Consider the following 15464-nt stretch of genomic DNA (forward strand, 5'->3'; position numbering starts at 1 on the left):
GGCGGGGTCGCTCCCCCGGCCGTGCGGGAGGAGCGGCGCCCAGCCGAGCGTCCTCCGGCACCCGCGGCGTCCCCCGCCGCTGCAGCGGCCCCCTTGCTCGATTTTCGCGTTGTACGTGCCGTAGGTAGGGCTGGGGTGGCAGAGGAGGGTGTAACGAGGTGGCGGATGAGGAGGAACTGAGAGTCTGCAGTACAGGGGGAAAGCCGCAGGAGCCCGGAGGGGGTCGGTGCGCTGAGCCTGGACCTTCAGTGACCGCCCGGGTGATCCCTTTGCGAGTTAACTGTCTTTCTTCCCTTTAGCAGCCAGCAAGTTCTCTGTCAGGGCGCGGGGGTGCGGAAAGTCAGGACAGGATGAGGGGTAGTTCAGCATCCAGCTCAGCTTCTTCATCAGTGACAGATCTGTCCTGCACCCCCTCCAGCAGTAGGTCACAGCTCTTCCTCCCGAGCACAGCAGGAGACTTCAGCTTGAGTGCCAGCTTATCTGCTTGTATGAGGCCTTATGAGGTACCTTCCAGCAGGGCACCCTTCTGGGCTCAGAAAATCTTGGGGCGTGAGCATTATTTTATTTGCTTTGTGAGTCGTTCTTAAGTAGACCTTGCGTCTTCCTTCCAGAATAAAGAGTTAGCTTGAAAATGTCTGAGTTCGTGTGTCCTAGTGGGACTTCCAGCCCACTTTTTGTGTTTTTCCTTGTCTGGGAGTTGAGAGAGAAACGCAGAGTACAGCCTGCCAGCGTAGCAGGATACAAATCATTCTGTTCCACCAGCTGGAGTTACTGTTAGTTTCTGCAATGCTGATTTCTAAGGAGTCCATATCAGGTTTTTACTATGGTAGGCAAACACGGCCTAAAAAAAAGCAACCCTGACACTTAGTGTTTATGATAGAATAAAAGAGATAAGGTAGATAAAAATGGAAAAAGTAATGGTCTCAATATATGGTGACTTAAATGGTTTTATGCACAGTTTTCCTGAGTGGTGATCTGGATGATCAAACTCTCCTTTGCACCCTCCCTCCCTTTCCTTTACGTGGAGAATAACAAACTAGGAAACAAACTTTTATATGCTTTACTTGCTATTACTTCAGATTTTGGGAGATTTCACATCAGTGTTGAGATACGTGCATATTTGGTACATACCAGTCTGTGAAAGAATGAACAGGCTGCGGGTGAATACAAGATGCATCAATTTTTAGAGTTAGGAAATCTGGATCTGCACTATTCCTCCTCACAAAAAACCCCCCAGCCACCAAACACCCACCCAACCCAAAAAACCCTCTATCTTTGATTTCTTAACAGACAGCAAAATCAATAAAAACATCAACAAAAACAATTTGGTGATGGTGGAGGCAAGGTGGTTGGTATTTTTGTCCTTTCTAAGGTCCACTCCTGCAATTTACCCCAAATCAGGTGTTGCTTATGGGAATATCTGCGCATATTCAGCATTCTATAAGAAGACATTCAGCTTGGTTTTCCCGAGTTTAAATCGGTAATACCTAGGGGGAATGTTCAGCGCACTTTTGGCTAGGAGAGGGAAAAGAATTCTGTCATAGCATACCAATTTTGTCTGTGGGACTGCACAGTAAATTGGTCTTAAACGGGAACACGCGCAGGTGTGGTATTGACGCAGTTGTACTGAGGTCACTGTACTGGTACGATTCCTCAGGTGGTTCGAAGCAGTGCAAGATATACTGGGAGAATAACACTCCCTTGTTCCTGCAAAAGAGAATCTACCTAAACGGTTGGACTCGGATAACGATAGTAGGATAGTTCAACTGATGGTAAATTTTTGCAGCGCAGATAAATTTTTTCCCCAGTATTTGTCAGAAACTGTGGAATTGCCATTCTGCATTCTGTTCTTTAAAATTTTTAATACTTTTAAAAAGTGTAACAGTTGTCTTTTTTTTTTCCCCCCGAAAATACTACTTTTAAGCATTAAAGCAGCTTTGAAAGGTTCTGGTGAGTTTTTTGGGTACTTTTTAACTCTTGGAGCTTCTTGAGCTGAGTGTTAATGCCTGCTCTTGCTCAAGGAAGAGAAACGGAATGTCATTTGGAATTTAGCATGCATGTCTGGGATACTTTGTAGAATCAGATTTATTGACCCCTTCACTTTCTTGCTTCATAATCTACCAAGCAAAATAAAATGCTCTGTGCGAATGCTGAGCCTTAGTGCTGCTTGTTTTAGACAAAGCATCGTGCTGAGTAGTGGCGTTGCTAGAGAAAAATCCTAAAGATGTCTAAAGGCTGAGGGTCGTTTTTTCATTTTTTAAATTTAATGTGTATTTAAGCAAGTCCTTAATAGATTGAGTCACATAGTTGTTTCCTGCTCAAATGTAATAAGCCACTTTTGACTTCATTTTGCTATTCTAGGGTGCAGTAGAGCCCATGCAGATTGACGTAGATCCACAAGAAGATCAGCAAAATGCACCTGATATCAACTATGTGGTGGAGAACCCCACTCTGGTATGTGCTGGTTGAGGGCTAGTGGGTTACATTCCTTGGGCATGGCCTCTTCCGTTAAGGTTTTGGAAAAACTCCCTCATTTTACTCCTTGTCAAATTGTTACTTAGAAATTAATAGATAAGAACAGCCTCTTTGGTAGCTCGTCACGTATTGACCTCTACCACACCTTCTGAGATGAAGGAGGAAATGCTGTTTTGTGACTTGCTGCATGCTGCCTGTTTGACGTGGTTTCCATTCTGAAATAGTTTAGTACATCTCTGATTACTTACAGAGACATCATTCCTTTATTTTGAGGCTTGTTCTTTGAGGAGCAAGGCTCAGGTGCTTTAAGTACATAGTTAGGATGGAATTCTTTCATTGTTTGATCCTCTGAGCTGTAGAGTTATAAAAGGCTGTATTTGCTTATATCATTTTCTTCAATTTTTAGTTAGTGGTTTAAGATTTTGTCCAGTTTTTATGTATCAACTCTGTAACAGTGAGAGGTGGGTGTTGCAGAAGAGAGCAAAAATGTTAAGTGGAAAAAGTTAAAGCAACACTAAAATTGCAAAATAAAGCATTCAGTTAGGAAGCTTTGGATCTCACATAACCTCTGAAGCTTTAATTTGTTCCTCTTGTCTCCGTGCCTTATAACAGTTGTCACATGGTTATTCACTGTTTACTGCACAGCCCTCTTTTTTTGTTGTTGGGGATTTTTTTGTGGTTTTGGTTTTTTGGTTGTTTTTTTTTTCAGCATATGACCTGATACCTTGTTTGGTTTCGTTGCATTTCGATTCTGTTCTGAAGCTAGAGTGATGAAGCGATTATGTTGTGACCTTTACGTCTTTGTTATTACTATAGCATCTAAGTGTTCCACAAAAATTAGTGATTTTCTTTTCACCGTAACTGATGTGAAGGACCATAATTCCCCTTTGACATTCAAAGAGCTGAGGAGTAAAGTGAAATTACTCTGATTTCAGGAGTATTGTGCACCATCAGGCATGAAACTGTGGAAGAAAGAATGCTCCTGCCTTTATATTTTTCAAGTTCTGCAGCAAATAAAGCAGGAATCCTAAATACAATTTTTCACTGCACACAGTCCTGTTTCAGTCTCAGAGCAAGATCATTCTTGCACTGAGTCAGGCAACAATCATGTTAGAAAATGCTACTGTGACATCTATAGCGGTATCTTGATTTAGACATACAGGGGTAGGGGAGTCAGACATGACACAGGATGCATATTAAATGTGGACAGGCAGCCTGAGTCTAGTGTCTCCTGCTGCCGGAATGCTTGACTTTGCCCTGAACGTTCTGCTATGGTTGTTTGCATGTGTACTTCTGTCTTTAGGAAATCTCCCTGCGTTGCCGTATCATATCTTTACTAGATGTTTTGCGCTCCTCTTCTCCCCTCCACCCCAAGGCTTAAAAATCTGCTGAGTGTTCAGAACTTAAACCTCAGATCCTTCCTCAAGAGTAAGAGACCCTATTTGTTCTCAAAGGAGATGTTTTAAGAAATTAGTATGAGTAAAAGAATGCAAATTGTCATATGGAGACTATTTTTCGAGGAAAAACTGCATGTGGAATGGCTGTCTGGTTTAGGAAACTTCAGCTCAAATGATGGAATCTTGACAAAATTATTAACGGGTGATATAACCGATGCTTGAAGTGGGTGAGCTGATTAGCCTTAACGGACAGCATCACAACCGAAATAAAAAACCGTAAATTGTAATGTACTGCTTATTTCTGAGGAAATTATTAATGTTTGAAGAAAGCAGAAATGGAATAATCTTACCTGATTTTTTATTTGTCTGAGTCATGTTGCCCTCCATGAAGGGGTCAGGACTGCAGGAAAACCTGTGCAGGTCACAGTGTAGTAGCCTGATTTAGTGGTGCCGTCTTCGCCTTCTAAGACCAGGTTTTGTTTGCAGGATTTGGAGCAGTATGCGTCCAGCTACAGTGGCCTGATGCGAATTGAGCGGCTGCAATTTATTGCTGATCACTGCCCACAGCTGCGGGTGGAAGCCCTCAAGATGGCATTGTCATTTGTCCAGAGAACTTTCAATGTTGATGTGTACGAAGAAATCCACAGAAAGTTGTCTGAGGCCACCAGGTACTAAGAGATCATGGGAACCTGGGGAGCTCTTTCGACTGAGTTAAGACCGAGCTGCCCCAGCGGGGGACTTCGCACGTAATACTAGCATGTTCCTTATGCAAATTGCCTTTGCCCTTAGAATGTAGTAGCAGTGAAATGTGTGTGTTCAGACCTAAGGTCTCATGCTTTTTTTAAAGATCAAACACAGAAGACATTGTCTCATTCTGAAGTCTCAGTGTTTTAAAAGGCTACAGGTAGATATTGAGGAGAGTTTAGTCCTTGCAACTGCTTCAAATATTAATGAACACAGTTGTCTTTCCTTAGGTAGATTATGGAGATGAAGCCTCTTCTAGATGCTCGTGTGTTCATAAATTGAAACCTTATCTAACTGTTTGCCTTGTTTTGGTTTGGGTTTTTTCCTTCCCCCCCACCCCAGCAACAGGTTTGCTGTTAAGGGTAGCCTTTGATACTTCACTTATCCAACCACGCTTCCTGTCTTTGCATTATTTTTGTTGCTATGCATATGTGTTGATTTTTTTGTCTGTTTTGCCCTGGGAGTCTTTACCATGTATGTGCGACAGTATGCTCGTTGCTTTCTTATATGTCAAAAGGACTGTTGGTAAAAAAAACCAAACTAAACAAAACCCCCAAAGAACTCAGAATGTGTTTTTCTGTTTAAGATATTGGAAAGTGAGTTCAGTGCAAGTAGACACGTTGATCTGAGCTGGATGGAAAAAGAAGTTGGATGGTATCTGTACAGCGTAGCTTTGCTATCAAGCCATTGCAATATAGCTGGGAAGAGAACTCGTAAACACGTGTACACTGTGTCCCATATAGAGATGTTTGATTGGATTCAATGACTCTAAAGAGTCATTAAATACTTTCATAGAATGTAATAATTCATTGCAGCACTGTTACTAACTTGCTTTCAAGTGATTTATAGAGCAGGTTGTTTCTTTAAAATTAGCAATGACTTGCTTGTTAATAAAATACCTGCAAAAGATCATTAGGATAATTTTGAGAAGAATTTGTAAACATCTGTGATGCTTATGTTACTGTTTTCACTGGAAATCTTAGCAGTCTTTCTTTTTTCCCCACCATCCTTGTTTTCTCTTTGGTCTATTTTGTGTATGCAGTACTGTTTGTTAGGGTAACAGTGCCAGGTACTTAGCAGATCTCTGTTTTGAAAAATTCGCAGCATAATAGCCCCAGTCAAACTCTTTTCTTTCAGAGAACTGCAGAATACACCTGATGCTGTCCCTGATAGTGGAATTGAACCCCCTCCTCTTGACACAGCTTGGGTTGAAGCTACACGCAAAAAAGCTCTTCTTAAACTGGAGAAACTCGACACAGATCTGAAAAATTACAAAGGGAACTCCATCAAGGAGAGTATCAGGTGAGATGCAGAAGGCTCTGCTGGAGCAAGGAAGAGCATTTTGCTCCTCCAGGCACCTAACACAGGATGTCAACTGCATTCAGTGCCTTAGGTCAGTGTGTTGAGTTACTTGTTTGGAACAAACTGACCGTGTCCCTTTCGAAGCACACAGTTCATTGGTATTTTAATTCCTGTGCTCCAGGAGAGGCCATGATGACTTAGGTGATCATTACCTTGACTGTGGGGACCTCAGCAACGCTCTCAAGTGTTACTCGCGAGCCCGTGATTACTGCACCAGTGCTAAACATGTCATCAACATGTGTCTCAATGTCATCAAGGTAGGAAGGCTTGTAGGAAATGGTACTTGGTGTCTTTCTGATATCTGCTGTAAAGTCCACCTGTACTTTGCTCTGGTTACACCTCTTGTGTCTGCAATGGTACTGCTTATCTAAGTAACACCATTTATCCATGCCTATTCTACACTGTTTCTGGCTCTCTACAGGTCAGTGTCTACCTCCAGAATTGGTCTCATGTTCTGAGCTATGTAAGCAAGGCTGAGTCTACACCAGAAATTGCAGAAGTAAGGTCCTGCTTTTTAACTTGCATGAGTTTTCCCTTTGTTTTCTGTCTCCAAAATTTGTAAAACAATTTCTTCCTTTCCCCCTTTATGACTTGCTCCCTATAAGACTCCCTTCATCTTACAGTCTGTTCTTCCTCTAATCCAGCCTCCTTGGCTGCTATACTATTTCTTTTGAGATTCATTGTTGCTTTTCTCCCATGATACATGTGTAGGAAATCTGACTCATGGTAAAGACAGAGAGACTTCCCATCCTTGGTTCTTGCCATATTTCCCAAGACAAATAAGACGAAGATATCTTGCTGTTGAGATTTGCAAGTTGATTATTAGGATGAAATATCCCAAGGACAGTTGTAATCAAAATGGTTTTCATACTGCTTGCTCACTACTGCTTTTTCTTATCCTTTAGCAAAGAGGAGAAAGAGACAGCCAGACACAAGCAATTCTCACCAAACTGAAATGTGCAGCAGGTGAGTGAATCCTTCAGCATCCTGTATTGTCTGCCCGTCTTTCTGCCTGTTAGCTGTCCGTAGGGCTCTTTGACAACAGTGTGTGCTCGGTTTACTTTTTCTCTCAGATTTGACAGACTTTGTATTTTCTCACCAGAAATGCAAAATTTAATAAAGCTGATGAGATGGAACTGCTGACTTGTTTTTGCCATTTCTTTCTTCTCCCTAAGTTTCTTCAGAGAGGATGCTGGTGTGAGTCAACGTAGTTCAAAGGGTGCTAGATACTGTCTGAGAGTCTCGTTTCACTTCAATAGTGAAGGCATTAGCAACCGTGTGGGGGCCTGTCCTACTCCCCAGATTTTGCAATTTCTTCTAATTTGTATGCTATCATAAACAAAGGACTAACTTTTCTGGTTCCTAGGCTTGGCCGAACTAGCTGCTCGGAAGTACAAACAGGCAGCAAAGTGCTTCTTGTTGGCGTCGTTTGACCACTGTGATTTCCCTGAGGTGAGGACCAAGAGGGAGCTATGTGCAGGTCTTGGAAGGGATGTAATTCTTCTAAGTATTAGGTTGTAAAATTCAGATATTGTAGTTATTCTCACAGCACTCCTGTATAGTTTGGTGGTGCTATGAACCGTGGTTGGTTTTTTGTTTGGGGTTTTTTTGGTTTTTTTTAAAAGTCTCTGTTCTTGGGTTCTCTAAATGATCTACTCTAGATCACATAGGAATTACCTGTGAGGTTTGTGTATCTGTGTAGCTCAGTCAAATGGCTGGCTGTTGGAATTGGTTTCTGCTCTCTTAGCAGTGGACAATCACTCCTCAGGCTCTGGATGAATGCCTGAGAGCATGCTGAGTGGTTCCACTCCATTTGACAAGGACTAATCTTGTCACTGCGTGAAGGAAAGGCCTGGGGTAGAATACTTAATTCCAGCCTTCTGCCATTTTAGTAGTCAGTGAGAGCTCTCTCTCTCTCTCTCTCTAGCTGTTATCTCCTAGCAATGTGGCTGTGTATGGTGGTCTCTGTGCCCTTGCTACCTTTGACCGTCAGGAACTGCAACGAAATGTTATCTCCAGCAGGTAAGTGATGCCTCGAGAGGAGTTTGTATGTACTGGACATCTTCTGGGACGTGGGACTTTGGTTGAGAGTGGATTCTGGCAGGAGTAATAGCTGTGTCATACAGGAGAGAAAGAATCATTGAGCCTTAGTTTGGCTTTAGCATTAAGTGACGTTTTGCTGTCTAAAATACAGAGGTTAATCACAGCTGACGTTTTCGTAGTATAACGGAAGTTTCCAACCCAGGTCAAATCCAGCATCTACATAGCCCAATTTTCTATCTCCCTCAGCGGTCCATATCAGATACTAAATCAGAGGGGTAGAGCCCTACAGAAGGCAGCTGTAAGATAATTTGCCTTCATGTTACCACTTGTTCTGGTGTATGTTAATCGTGTTAATACAACTTGCAGTGTAATCTAGCTATGACATACACAAGGTTAAGAGAATTAACAGTCTTTGGAAGAAAATGGATATTTGTGTGTCATAGATTGAATTACAATGATACTGAATTCCTGTCAGCTAAGTGTATGGAAGCACTAATTTTAAATTGATGTGGAAAAAGGGTTGTTACCCTGACTTTTTTATTGGCTGATTCATAGGGTGAGATCCCAAGGTTCGGAAATCTGTGATGGAGAATTGGGAGAGCACTGAGAAAGAGCGTGCATCCCAAAGATCTCCCACACTTAACGATAGGTTATTTTCCCGAGGCTGTTGCATGCTTAACCTACCTATGGCATGCTGTACTTAGTGAAGGCTGTGCTTTGAAAGGGAACACAAAGCTGGCCAGCACAGACTACAGTGCATGCACAAATGTGGCCTATGTTTTCTGGTGGTGTATCCTGATTTTGACCTATTCCCACTCATTGTTTTGTGTGGACAAACACTGCTACTGCTTGGTTTGTCAAAAGTCTCTTGCCTTCCCTCACCACAGCTCTGATGCTGTGCTGCATCTCTCTGTGTTCCAGGCTCCCAGCCCTGCTGAAAATGGGCTGTCTGGTCTGTTAGAGAGTAAATTCTTGGAATCTTCAAAAGATAGTGAGAGTTTGTAACCTTGCAACTTGGAGTGTTGGGGTTGTGAGGTATTTAAGTGGTGGGTTCCAATGTCTGATCACTGCCATCTTTGTCTGTAGCTCCTTCAAATTGTTTTTGGAGCTGGAGCCACAGGTTCGTGACATCATCTTCAAGTTTTATGAATCTAAATATGCTTCATGCCTGAAGATGCTGGATGAGATGAAGGTGAGTTGCAGGGGGGCAGTGCAGAACAGACCCTAAAAGTTCCCTTGCCTAGCCTTTTGTGAGAAGCAGTGACTGTTAAAAGTAGCTACTAAGAGTGTTCAGCTCTTCTGTGTCTTCTGTCTCCTGACGTGGTGAATGGAAATTGGGAGTAGCTTAGCAGTAGAGGGTGAGGAGAAATGATAAATTTTTTAAATACATTGCTAGTTCTTTTATTCATTCTTGGTTTATGGTATTGTCTTGCTGTAGTGTAATATCCTTAAGGTTTAAGTATATACACGTATGTTTCAGAACATAGGAATACTATATTTTTCTGGGCTGCTTCTCAGCTTCCGGTGTGTTTTTTCGCACAGGACAACCTGCTCCTGGATATGTACCTTGCACCTCATGTCAGGACACTTTATACCCAGATTCGAAATCGTGCCCTTATCCAGGTAATTGTTCCTGTAATCCTGAGAGGTGGATGAACAGTAAGATAGGCCACCTCTTTGTAACTGCTTTTCCCACGGTTTTTCGGAGGGTGGGGAGTACACTTGGCAACTGAATATTTTCTTCTTCCTAGTACTTCAGCCCCTATGTGTCGGCAGATATGCGCAAGATGGCCACTGCTTTTAATACCACAGTGGCTGCTCTGGAAGATGAACTTACTCAGCTGATCCTGGAGGGACTGATCAATGCCAGAATAGACTCGCACAGTAAGGTGAGTGCATCTGAGCCACAGACTGAACAGCTGTACTAAGATTAGAAACTCTCTATTCCTGGGACGCTTTGAAGTTGCATTCATCTGTTGTGACTGGTATTTTCAGTAGGGCTGGTCTGCGTGTAAACTCAGACTCCATGATACCTTAGCTTTGTTCCCTTGCGGAGAAAGAGCTTCCTGCTGTGGAACCCTGTCATAGCTCCTGTGTACAGTTCTCTGTATTGGTTACAGATTCTTTATGCTCGAGATGTAGATCAGCGCAGCACAACTTTTGAGAAGTCTTTACTAATGGGCAAAGAGTTTCAGCGACGTGCCAAAGCTATGATCCTGCGAGCTGCAGTCCTGCGCAACCAGATACATGTCAAGGTATGGGCATGTTAAATGTGGACTTTGAGACAGTGTTAAGATTTTTAATTTTTTTTTTTTAACTGAAACTATAAAAGTTGGTGAATTGAAGATTCTGGAGGGGAATGGATTTGTTGTGCTCGTGGTTGGACAAATTCTTACAATAGTAAATAGTAAATATATAAGGAACAAGTGTTTCTAGCCAATACATTGACCTGCTTGTACAACGCAGAATGTCCTTTGAAGTTTATGTGCTTGGGTTGATTCTAACTAATTCATTCCAACTAATTCTTGATACACATATCTCTTATCAAAACAAAGATTGTTTCAAGTAATTTTTTTTAGTAAAGGAAGTAAAAAATGCATGAATTGCTTGGAGTATTCCTTCCAGGATGCAGTTCCAAAAGAATGCCCTTAGGGAGGATAGGCCATCTGCCACAGAACGTGTTAAATTCTATAGTATATTAATCTCTGTGATAACTAAATGGCAGATAGGATTCAACTTTTGGGGCCAACAGCACCTTGTACATAGTAAATAAGAGTGGCTTAAACGTTCTGGTTTGACTTTTTTAGGAGCAGTTCTTGTGAACTGTAACTGTAGAAGTTGTAAACACAAAGCTTTTGCAAAGCCATCATTATTTATGAGTTGGGGGTATGCTCTCCCCCTGCTGTTATCCTGCTGTGCTTTACCTGTGCTTCGTTTGGTCTCTCACAAAGCACTCTGCAGGATGTTTACACATCACTAACTGGGATGTGTTTTGGTCTTGTTGCAGTCTCCTCCGAGAGAAGGTAGCCAAGGGGAGCTTACTCCAGCTAACAGCCAGTCCAGGATGAGCACCAACATGTGAAAAACTTCGTGCACTACCAAAAGAAATGGTCCCTCCAGGACTGTACCCAGTGTCTCACCCACTAACTGCTGAGTTTCACAAACTGTCCCTGTCTCCCTCACTTCCTGCTCGGATTGAGAGGGTCAGGGCTGATGGTGGATAATACGAATATTCCAATAACTTCAGTTCTCCTTGAAAAGAAATTCTTTCTAAAAACAGCGTCCCTGCAAGGGGTCATCATTTCAGTTTTGGTAGAACATCTTCCTCCATTCTCCTTCTTCCACCACTCCATAAAGAGCTGTCAGGTTATTCATACAGATGCTGATTTGAGAGTTTTTCAGCTGCTATTAGTTTTCTTGTTTCAAAGCTGCAAAAATAGTTAGTGTTAAGTTGAATGGACAGGTGTGATCTAAGATGAATTTCGCTGGCCTGAAAGCATTGCCTTGATGCTGAGCAATGCTGAGCTTTCTGTTTATTCCAGATAAACTTACAAGTGCATTGCTCTCAATTATGGAGCTAGAGTTCTGATGGGAGAGGAGATTTCCTCTGAGAAACTCTTTATGATTTTTCACCTACACCAGAAAACATGGCACTGCTTCCATGCATTCAATAACAGGCCTTTATTTTAGGGTGTTATGTTTACCTGGATCCAGGTTCTTTCTCTCTGGTCTCTGTTTTCAAAGACCTGTTTCCTGATGTGTTTCCCACTTGTGCATGACCTGGCTTTGGGGTCCAGTGTTATCATAGCAGTAAATCTCTACTTCATGCAAATATTGCTGCTTGTCCAGTCTTACTGCCGTAGCGTGTGATGGTTTCCCAACGTGCAACAGTTGCTTCTGGTAGCATGGATAAATGCCATAAAATACCACTCAAGTCCTGTGGAAGAGCTGAAAGCAGCCAGTCTAGGTGCCCGCTCTCCAGGTGCATTTATTCTGCTTTTCCTTTTATAAAGGGATTAAAGGTGGCAGCCCAGGTGTGTGCATGTTCTGTGTTAATGAAAGGAGATATGCACTGAATTTTCTGAAGTCACTGCAGCCTTGCATTCATCTGATCCATAAGGCAAGCTAAGAATTTTGATCCAGCTCTGACTGGTCTGGCAACTGACTACAGATGTTACCGTTAATGTGTTAGTGCTTTTTTTTTTTTTTTTTTTTTTTTTTTAAAAATAAGTTGTTATATCTAGTGCATTAAACAGCAGGATTAAAAAACTTCTGAGTATTTGGAGTTTTGTGTTAAAGTCGGGTTTTAGGTATTTTGATCTCAAGCCATTGATTTTTTGCTAAGCTTGATGATGTTTCGTAGGCCATTGTATTTTGCTTTCTGATCTGGTTGGAGATGTAGCTTGGATGAACTGTGAAGAAAGTGCAATTTGAGGGAACGTTCTAACAGCTGAATTCCTGGACTGCGTTTGCACAGCTGCTAAATCGCAACAGTGCTCTCTCCCTCTGGCTTTCCGTGCTTTTTATGACTTAGGTGCTGAAAATGGAAGCAATAGTTCCTGTGAAGTCTTTGGTTAAATGTCTTCCATTTGGCATGGAAAAATTCTCCCATTTTTGAGGAGAGAAAGGAGAGAGCTAGTTAATCAAGAACTTCGAGTCAGGCATCACCGATGGCCAGTTTAGCGAGAAAGGCAAGTTGAGTCCTCAGGTGAATTGCTGTACATCCTGGTAGAAATGCTGGGAAGGTCATTTTAATGCCTTCTGCTCATGCTGAAGGAAAGCCATCCAGCCCTATAATACTGCTTAAACCTTCTTGGTTTCCTCCGAAAATGGGCCACTGATACCATTTCTAAGGAAAAGATCTTATGCTCTGCTCTTGAAAAGATGGTTTTGCAACCCAATTAAGTGCATCATGTCAGCTGGCTATCTTTTCTTACACACGGCTTCCGCTCTCTTGATTTTACTAGATTACTTCTGTTCCTTCCTGGAGGCTTTCTACTGGAGGAATCCTCAATTGTAAATGGACGTCTTCAGCACGCTGACTTGAGAGTCTCTGCTCTTCCAGACACCAGCGCTTGTCCGCTCTCGGGAAGTGGCTGGAAGCGCGTATCCTTTAGCAGTGGGCATAGAGCCCACGAGGTGGCAACAGCAGTTTCCAGCTCTTGCTGTGGCCCGAGGCAGTTCCAGAGCTGGGGCAGAGGTGATCAGTTTCTTCTCTCCAGACAGAAATGCTTACAACCTCTTTTGGACCGATAGAGCATTACTCTTTTATTGCTTAGTTTGTTGGCACTGTTCAGGCACAGTGTATGCTTTTGTATAGAATTATTGGCATGTAACTCTTCCGTTGGCCTGTGAAAGAAGCTGCTGTTGCTTTAGGATCTTGTAGATGTGAGTCAGGGCTGTCCAGGCATATTTCTTCTAGACGTTGTTCAACGCCTGCTTCGATCCTAACTACCTGCCAGTCCAAAAATCAGGAAATACAACACAGCACGGGTATAGTTCTTTATAACTTGCATTAATAAGCAGTTTCCCCCAGTGAAAGATTATTCTTGCCTTAAATTTCTAAGTAATTTCCCAAGTAATAAATGGGAAAATAGTGACTCACATAGAATGAATTCCCAGTGGTTCCCTGTGACCACCAAGGTAATTCAGCAGGTGAAGTTTTGTGGGATCTGCAGCATATTGGTTTGCCTAGGATATGTTCAGAGAAACTTATTTAAGTGGATTTCATGAACTTGTGCAGCACCCTTTTGTTGATGAGGAAGGAGATGCCAGTGGTAGGCCATAACTGATGGTATCCTCATGCAGTGTAAATCCTGCTTTCTTTGCCTGGCCTAGCTAGGGATAAAGGAAAAACAGTTGGAAAGAACCTGGTTCTTTTGGCAAAGGCAGTTTTAATTAGCACAACTAATTTTAGCGGTAATGTAGAAACTGCCATTGTGAGATTTGTGTTAGAGTAGTTGGGGATGATCGGTAATTATCTGGCCAGAACTTGTCCAGCATAGTGGTCTGTGTTGCTAAGATTTGTAGAGGGAGGTCTGTAAGAGGGGGAGATTATATTAGCGCTTGGACTGTGGCTGGGTGCAGCATCAGCTGTAAGCTGCTGTCATCTGAGAGACTTCGGTGGATGAGGGAGAAGGTAATGGAGCTCTGTCTTTGCCCCATGCCACGCGTGTGGGGTTCTGGGACTCTGCCATAACGGTCTCAGCGTTACTTCCTCACTTAGTTGAAATTTCAGCATTGTTCCATCCTCTGGACAGCTCCCAAAACTGCCGCTGAATAATGTATTATTTCTGATACATGCAATGTAATACAAACTTTTGGAAAAACAAATGAGGAAACTTCAGTAATGGCAACAATGCTTCTGACAAAAACCCATCATGCATAGGTAGAAAGTGCTGCTCAAGCACTGATTTTTTTTTTTTAATTTTTTTTTTTCGAAAGTGCTGCTCAAGCACTGATTTTTTTGGTTTTTTTTAATTTTTTTTTTTTAAGAGTAAAGTCTCAGCCAACTTAATTTGGCTATTTGAGGTTCTTATGCCATCTCCTTCGTTACGTTTTACATGAAGCAGGTGACAACGGGGGAGCAGTGTGCTCCACAGGACAGCGCTCTTAGTATTTTCTTCTGCCACCCCCTTGTGAGAGCTGAGACTAACACAAGTCAGCATTTCATTTTTTCAGTAGTCCATCAACTGTGAATTTGCAGTCGGTTGAAAAACACCAAACTGGTATGGAACCAACTTCCGCTTATCTCCGATGCTGTTAGGGAATAGGAGATGAATTACTGTGCTTTGCAAATGAGCTTTGTACTTCAACTGGTATTATTTTGGCTTCTGCGTTCCTGCGGATCTGTGAATTCCATTCAACGTTTCATAGGGTCTGATAGAACAACCCAGCCTTAGATTATCTCGTAGGATAACTTGATCAGGCTAAATTAATTAGATAGGGAACAGAAACTGGCTAATAGGGTATGTCAACCTCTGAGAGAAACGTATGAGATTCAGTAGTTAGAAGGTTGGTAAATTTATAACGCAAGTAAGACAGTTTCTTGACAGCAAAGAAATAATTCAAGTTTAGGCTTCAGTAGACTTATTAAAAGCTACAGACTGAAGGGTAGCTGCATTAGCCAGAGATGGTCTAATTCAAACAAGAACTCAAGTGGCAAGACCTGAAAATCAGTCTTACGTGGTAGGTCAGGCTAGGTAATCTTGTTGCCCTTGATCCCACAGATACCACTGTTTCAGGTCTCTCATACTTCTGCAGCTGTAGCTTTGACTATTATACTCCCTGTGCCTAGTTTATGTAACTGTGAAGTCTCTGTGTACATAAAGTTTGCACCCTGTAAATACATGCTGCGATCCAGGGTTTTCAGTCTTTGTTTTGATGTACTTCTTTTTGTCCCTTTTTTTTTTTTTTTTTAATTTTTTTATTTTTCATCTCATA

General features: G+C 42.2%; 1 protein-coding gene across 2 annotated transcripts; it reads left to right on the forward strand.

Moving 5' to 3' along the window:
* Positions 1–2361: 2361 nt before the first annotated feature.
* Positions 2362–11580, forward strand: GPS1 (G protein pathway suppressor 1). Of its 2 annotated transcripts, XM_009279396.1 has the most exons (13): positions 2362–2454; positions 4359–4540; positions 5754–5918; positions 6100–6235; positions 6400–6477; positions 6884–6944; positions 7345–7430; positions 7906–8000; positions 9108–9213; positions 9564–9644; positions 9773–9910; positions 10142–10276; positions 11029–11580. In XM_009279396.1, the coding sequence occupies exons 1-13, from the start codon at positions 2377–2379 to the stop codon at positions 11101–11103; spliced, it is 1416 nt and encodes a 471-aa protein (XP_009277671.1). In that variant the 5' UTR covers positions 2362–2376; the 3' UTR covers positions 11104–11580. The 2 variants fall into 2 exon arrangements, with proteins under 2 accessions (XP_009277671.1, XP_019327668.1); XM_019472123.1 differs by lacking the exon at positions 6400–6477.
* The last annotated feature ends 3884 nt before the right edge of the window (positions 11581–15464 follow it).

This window comes from Aptenodytes forsteri, unplaced genomic scaffold, assembly GCF_000699145.1.
Source record: "Aptenodytes forsteri isolate BGI_AS27 unplaced genomic scaffold, ASM69914v1 Scaffold243, whole genome shotgun sequence".
NCBI classification, from domain to species: Eukaryota; Metazoa; Chordata; class Aves; order Sphenisciformes; family Spheniscidae; genus Aptenodytes; species Aptenodytes forsteri.

Excerpts from the sequence above, each read along its gene's own strand:
- GPS1 (XM_009279396.1), top strand. The coding sequence starts at position 2,377 with ATGCAGATTGACGTAGATCCACAAGAAGATCAGCAAAATGCACCTGAT. Across the intron at positions 6,478-6,883 it reads CTACACCAGAAATTGCAGAA|CAAAGAGGAGAAAGAGACAG; the intron begins GTAAGGTCCTGC and ends CTTATCCTTTAG. Across the intron at positions 8,001-9,107 it reads CGAAATGTTATCTCCAGCAG|CTCCTTCAAATTGTTTTTGG; the intron begins GTAAGTGATGCC and ends CTTTGTCTGTAG.